The sequence below is a fragment of the Poecilia latipinna genome, unplaced genomic scaffold (genome assembly GCF_001443285.1).
Source record: "Poecilia latipinna isolate Pla-1442-1.1 unplaced genomic scaffold, P_latipinna-1.0 Scaffold851, whole genome shotgun sequence".
Lineage (NCBI taxonomy): Eukaryota > Metazoa > Chordata > Actinopteri > Cyprinodontiformes > Poeciliidae > Poecilia > Poecilia latipinna.
In genome coordinates this window covers 24,316-30,315 of record NW_015113467.1, presented here as the reverse complement: position 1 = coordinate 30,315, position 6,000 = coordinate 24,316, and the positions used below count along the sequence as shown (strand labels likewise).

The following is a 6,000-nucleotide window of genomic DNA, read 5'->3' as shown; positions in this document are numbered from 1 at the left end:
TATATATATATATATATCTATATATATATATATATATATATATATATATATATATATATATATATATATATATATATATATATATATATATATCGCCTAAATTCATGTGCCTTTATGTGAGCTCTCTGCTATTTGCTGTGTGTTGCAGCCTTGTATTCCAGGCCTGATCAGTTCAGAGGACAGAGTGGATTGCCGGCTGTGTCCTGCAGGCTTTTCATGTGACGTCACCAATGGAACACTTTATTTATGCCCAGCAGGACAACATTCACCCGAAGGGGTCCTACAGTGTCTGACCTGCCCTTTTGATTCTGTTTGCAAGTTTGGGCTTCCTTATAAGGTCACCATCAACCATTAAAGACGTGAAAAGAATTGAAAACCCTTTTACTCGCTCGCTGCACAAAAAGAAAATTTACTTGTTTTTTTAACGGTTTTTATGTGCTCACAGTGTGCACCTGGAAAGGAGCCCGACGTGGACCACACCGAATGTATTGACTGTTTCCCGGGTTTTTACTCCACTGTTTGTACGGCTCTGTGTCTACAGTGTCCCGCAGGTAGTGCTTCCAGAACATATTACTTCTCTTTAGCTGTTGCGTCTGTTCTATTTGATAGTTGAATGGCATAAATGTGTGCCAGAATACCAAAGATTGTGCCTTATGGCTGTAGGAAATTACTGTCCAGACAGTGGGATGTCACAGCCGCTTCCCTGTCCTGCTGGTTGGACCTCCACACCTGGACAGACTTCCTGCCGTAGGTGTAATGATACATCCTTGCTGTGTGGGGGCGCTGTGGCTCCCCGCTGGAGCCAGTTTGTGCACAGATCTGGTCAAGCCAACACCTGTAGAGCGGGAACCTACAAACCTGTAAAAGAAGATGGAGATTGTATTGCCTGTCCAAAAGGTTAGTGTTAAATATTGCTTTAAGATTTTTGTAGTTTTTTTTATTTATTTTTGCTTCTAGAAAGAAACCAAATATGAGTCATTTATCTCGTTGTTAGGTCATTATTGTGTGGGAGGTGTGGCTTTACCCTGTCCTGCAGGGAGTTATGGTCCTAAAGAAGGTCTGCAGAGACTGAAAGACTGTGCAATCTGCCCTGCCGGTACAGCAAGCTCTCTAAATGTTTTCAAGTCCAGAGATTTGCACAAAATCTGTGGGCAGTTCCTCAAGCCGAAGGAACTAAGTGTTTTCCATCTTTAGAAGTATCATCTTTCCATACAGGCTGTGTCCTTTACAAAATGTTCTTCTAATCTATAAATACTTTTCTCAAGGGTTTTACTGTCTGGAAGGGAGCTCACAGAGACCCACCTCCCAGTTCATGTGCCCACAGGGCTATTACTGTGAAGAGGGCACCGCCACCCCTCATGGGTCACCTTGTCCTGCTGGTACATCAGGGGAACAACTGGGTCAGACAAGTAGGGCAGCCTGTAAAAGATGCAAAGAGGGACGCTTCTGTCCCGCAGGTTAGTCTTTGTTCTGATAAAACTCACTTCACTGGAGCAACAGGTACTGAAATACAAATAAAATATGTCCCAGAAAGTAAATGTTTCTCACTTGAAGAAGAAAAAAAAAACAACCACACACACTCCCACACACACACAGGTAGTTAAAATGTATCACCAACAGACATTGTGAACAGAGTTCATTTTTTAAAATGTGCTGTACTTGCGAAAGACTTCCTCAGAGTTCAGTGAGGTTCTTGCAAACGTTTCATGCTTCGTGTTTGACCTTAAACAGGGTCTTCAGGTGCAGGTTTGCCCTGTGCTAGAGGAAGGTTCTGTCCAGCTGGCACAGTGGAGGAAGTGACTTGTCCATCAGGCACCTTCACCCCTCACCAAGGAGCGATAAGTGAGTTTTCTACATGGGCATTTTCAGACAGAAGTGCAGACACCATAAGCGTGTCATGCTGATTTTGGACTTTATTTAAACCATGCTTCTTCACAATGTTGAAATAATGCACACAGGCTCAAATATTTTCATATAGACCTCATTTGATTGAGTAGTATGCTTTTTGAAGCTATCAATAAGATTGTGGCATTATTCTGGTTTGATGTTTAACCGTTGTTATGGCGATTTTTATGTTACAACCTTTCATTTCAGGGATGGTTAACAATTAAGAGCTGAGGTCTTAATTGTTAAGACCTCAGGAAGGTCTTTTGGGTTAGTTTCGGGACAGCTGGTTTGTCCCATAACCAACCTTAATAAGTGTTTTGGATCAAAATATAATTTGTTTCAACTCTTTCAGACTCTGACCTCAACATTGTTGACAATCTGTGGACTATTTTAAAATGAGAGTAACTACAATATTTAACCAAACTGATGGAGATTTTATGACAGCTGGACAACAGCTGTGGTAATAATACATCCTGTGGGGGTGTATGAAAAGATTTGAGTCAATAATTGTTCTGAACAACAATAGAAGAACATTTCACCCTAGAATAAAAACGTTATTATATAATAAAATAATTAAAAACTCCAAATTAATGAGGTATCCACGCACATTAGGATATGTAAACATCAGACCAGAATTGTTCATATATACATGTACTCGTTTTTGTTGGAAATTACATAAACAAGTGACACGTTGGCAAACCTTTTACTGCAAATGAAAAACTTCTTCCACTGTTGTTTGGTTTTTAGATGTCTATGTTTTGCTTACATTTAATTTAATTCCATCTTTGATTTCATTTTCTACAGTTTTGCAAACAATAATTCAATATTCTTATACTAGTCCAATCTTTTCGTGAGGTGAAAGGCTCACCGATTGCATAAATTACTCAGTTGCTAAAGGTTCCCCTGAGAAACCACAATATGTAGATGGAAAACCGCAATGGACAGATGCCAAAGAGGGCAAAAAGTAACAAACTGATTAAGAAGAAAAAAGCTAATGAGAAAAACTTATCATAACAAAGGAGGTTTATGTAACAGACCTACATTGACTTCAGTATTCGAACTTTTCCTTCCAGGTGTGAAGGATTGTCTTAAATGTCCGCCTGGTTTCTACTGTCCAAAGAGGACCAGCGACCCGATGCCCTGTCCAGCAGGGTTCTTCAACCCCTTAGAGGGGCAGGATGAGGTGGCCGATTGCAGAGAATGCTACCCGGGGAAGGCCTGTACACAGATAGCGCTAAAGGCTCCAGATGTAGACTGCATGCCTGGGTAAGCAGCCTGTTCAGAAACACGAAAATATTTCATCGAGAATGCTTCGGTATACTCCTGGTTGTGTTGCTTTAAGTATGATGAGAGAGCAGTTCTAAGGGATTTGTCTGCATAGGTTCGTGTGTCCTCCTGGCTCATCAAAACCCAACGCACCAGCCAACGCCTGCCCTCCGGGAGCGTTTAGCAATCGCATCAACCTTACTGACCGCTCACAGTGTCAGCTGTGCCCAGCACAATACGCCTGTCTGAGAGGTTACTTTTTCTTTAAAAGGACTTGCATGAGGAAAAAACAAGATCTTTTATTTTATGCCTTACATAGATTGGTGACATTCTAATTTACAGAGTGTTGCAAAGTATTCATGCTGCTTGAAATGTTCCACTTTTGTTACAAATGTCGATATATTTTCTTTTGATTTGATACATTATTGTGAAGCGTAAGAAACAGGATGTAAACATTTTACCCATAAAAGTCGTGGCAGTCATTAAAGTACAGCCACTTTAATTCTGGTTACTCCTAAACAAAATCTATCAAGGCCAATTTCAGAAGTTCACTAATTACGAAAAAAAGAAAATAACCTGTACCACCTGTAGGTAATTTGATTTCAGCATAAATTGAGTTGTTTAACAAAGAACTCAGAGGTTTGTTGGAGAACATTAGTAAATAACCAATATTATGGAGAACAATCCAAATGGAAATCTTTGGTAAGACCTGTTTGAATTGACTATAAGCCCATCAGTAAATGGGCCAACAATTTTGAGTCTAATTTTGAAAAGTTGGCAGAGATTTGCAAAAAGACTTGCAGTTTTGTTTGCAGGATTTTTGTGAAACATTTTAAAAACTAGATACTGCATCCTTCTTCACAGATATACATTATTTCGTGTTGTTTAAAAATATAAAATTGAAATTCAATAAATTATACAGAATTTCGTAGTTGTAATGTTACAAAATCTGAGAAAGTTTGAGGGGGTTCGAGGCACTGCAAACGCATCAACAGCAATATTTGAAGATTTAAGAATGGATTATTTATCTTTTCTGCATAACATCAAATTTTTCTTATTGTATTGGTGACTCTTATTTTTTCACCTCTGCTGTTTCAGGAACTGGTGGTATTCAAAGGCCGCCACTTCTTTGTTTCGCTGGACATTATTGTCCCCCTGGAACGATGTTTCCCACGCAGTACAAGTGTCCAGTGGGGACATGGAGCAGTCAGAGCGGGCTGGAGGCTGAAGCAGAGTGCCAGCCGTGCCCTCGAGGTTGGTACTGCCTGGCTGGGTCTGCAGCGCCATCAGGCCGATGCAACTCTGGACACTACTGTCCTGAAGGTAAAGATGTACAAGTTGAAGGCACGGGAAGAAAAGTATATAATTTTTTTTTTTTTGTCTGTCTGGCTCTGAAAGTTTTTAAGATTGTACGTAAAAGACAAACTTGCAAATTGTCGTTTAAATATCTCTACAACACGCTGCAAACGTTTCACTCGTGCTGTAGTCATGAGTCATTCATTCGGATGTAATTATGGGGATGTTGCTTTCTCAGGGACGGCATATGGCACCCAGCACCCTTGCCCTGCAGGAACCTACAGCATCCAAATGGGCAACAGATACAGGGAGGACTGCTTGACTTGTCCCGAAGGGTCATTCTGTCAGCTGGGGACCTCCAAACCCTCACCTTGCCCTCCGTGCGTAAACAGAACCTCAGAAATAAGATGTGTGCTTTTTTTGATAAGAGAATGAAGCAGGTGCAAAAACTGTGATTCAGTAACTGTGTCTGCCGTCACTCTCAGCTCCTCATTTCGCCGCCTGAAAGGAGGTCGAAGGCTGGAGGACTGCTCCCCTTGCCCTGCTGGCTATTTTTGTCCCTACTCAGCCACTATCAACCCGAGAGTCTGCGGAGCTGGCAGCTACTCTGTAAGACCCCATTAAACACAAGCCTGTGTGACTGTGCAACTGACTGCACCAGTGGAAACCAGCGCTGGTGTAGTCCCATCACTCTGGAAACGGTTTTGATTGTCCTATTTTTAGATTACATTTACCACCCACATTCATTCGCCTTATATTACTCACCTACTGTGTACATCTGTAAATGCCAGCAGGAGGGCTAGTATAGTGCTTTTGATATAATATATCGTCTTTTTTTTGTTTCCTCCCAATTTGAGCCTGTCTTAACGTTCCAGCATTTTCCAGAGTCAAATATTTCTTTTTCGCAAGTTGCCAGTGTGCGTTTCGCTGTCTCCCACCTCCATACCGGTTGATATCTTTAACTTCAACTCCCTGAATGTTTCTTCTCATTCTCTTGTGTGTAGGATGAGGGCTCTGTGGAGTGCTCTCCGTGCCTACAGGGGCATTACTGCAGTAACGAGACCACCAGCGAGGAGGCCATGCTGAGTGTCATGGTGTGCCCACCTGGTTTCCTCTGCTCTCAGGGTTTGGCCAGAGACCCTCAGAGATCAGCCACGCTCTGCCCTCGAGGTTTCTACTGTCCCGGAGGAGGCATTGTGAGTCTTGGAGTAGGGAAACGGGATGACTGTAGCGAATATAAATAAAAGCACACCGCATCTTGAATTAATCCGCTTGCAAATTTAAACGCACAGGACCCAAACCCCATTCCATGCCCCAACGGGACGTACAGTTCGTCTCCTGGTCTGCGTGACGTGTCTCAGTGTGTCCAGTGTCCCGAGGGGAAGTATTGTTACACCCAGCAGCCTCAGGAGCAGCCTATCACCAGGCCTGTAAGAAAAGAACTGAATTTAAGATGAAACGCTTTATTCACTTTACAAGCTGCCACACAGACGAGGGCAAATTTGTTGGCTTTACTGGCAAAGGTGTGTGAAATAAAAAAAAAATAGAATA

General features: G+C 41.9%; 1 protein-coding gene across 1 annotated transcript in view; it reads left to right on the top strand.

Moving 5' to 3' along the window:
• Nucleotides 1–6,000, top strand: part of LOC106956858 (neurogenic locus notch homolog protein 1-like) — a gene marked incomplete at its 3' end in the record, with an annotated part of 33,177 nt that overhangs the window by 4,667 nt on the left and 22,510 nt on the right. The window contains exons 4-16 of the mRNA XM_015047934.1: nucleotides 149–337; nucleotides 446–551; nucleotides 664–897; nucleotides 995–1,096; nucleotides 1,266–1,457; nucleotides 1,732–1,842; nucleotides 2,961–3,153; nucleotides 3,269–3,405; nucleotides 4,252–4,476; nucleotides 4,688–4,829; nucleotides 4,935–5,058; nucleotides 5,454–5,645; nucleotides 5,742–5,879. Of these exons, the coding sequence (XP_014903420.1) occupies nucleotides 149–337; nucleotides 446–551; nucleotides 664–897; nucleotides 995–1,096; nucleotides 1,266–1,457; nucleotides 1,732–1,842; nucleotides 2,961–3,153; nucleotides 3,269–3,405; nucleotides 4,252–4,476; nucleotides 4,688–4,829; nucleotides 4,935–5,058; nucleotides 5,454–5,645; nucleotides 5,742–5,879 (2,085 nt within the window). The remainder of the gene's footprint in view (nucleotides 1–148; nucleotides 338–445; nucleotides 552–663; nucleotides 898–994; nucleotides 1,097–1,265; nucleotides 1,458–1,731; nucleotides 1,843–2,960; nucleotides 3,154–3,268; nucleotides 3,406–4,251; nucleotides 4,477–4,687; nucleotides 4,830–4,934; nucleotides 5,059–5,453; nucleotides 5,646–5,741; nucleotides 5,880–6,000) is intronic.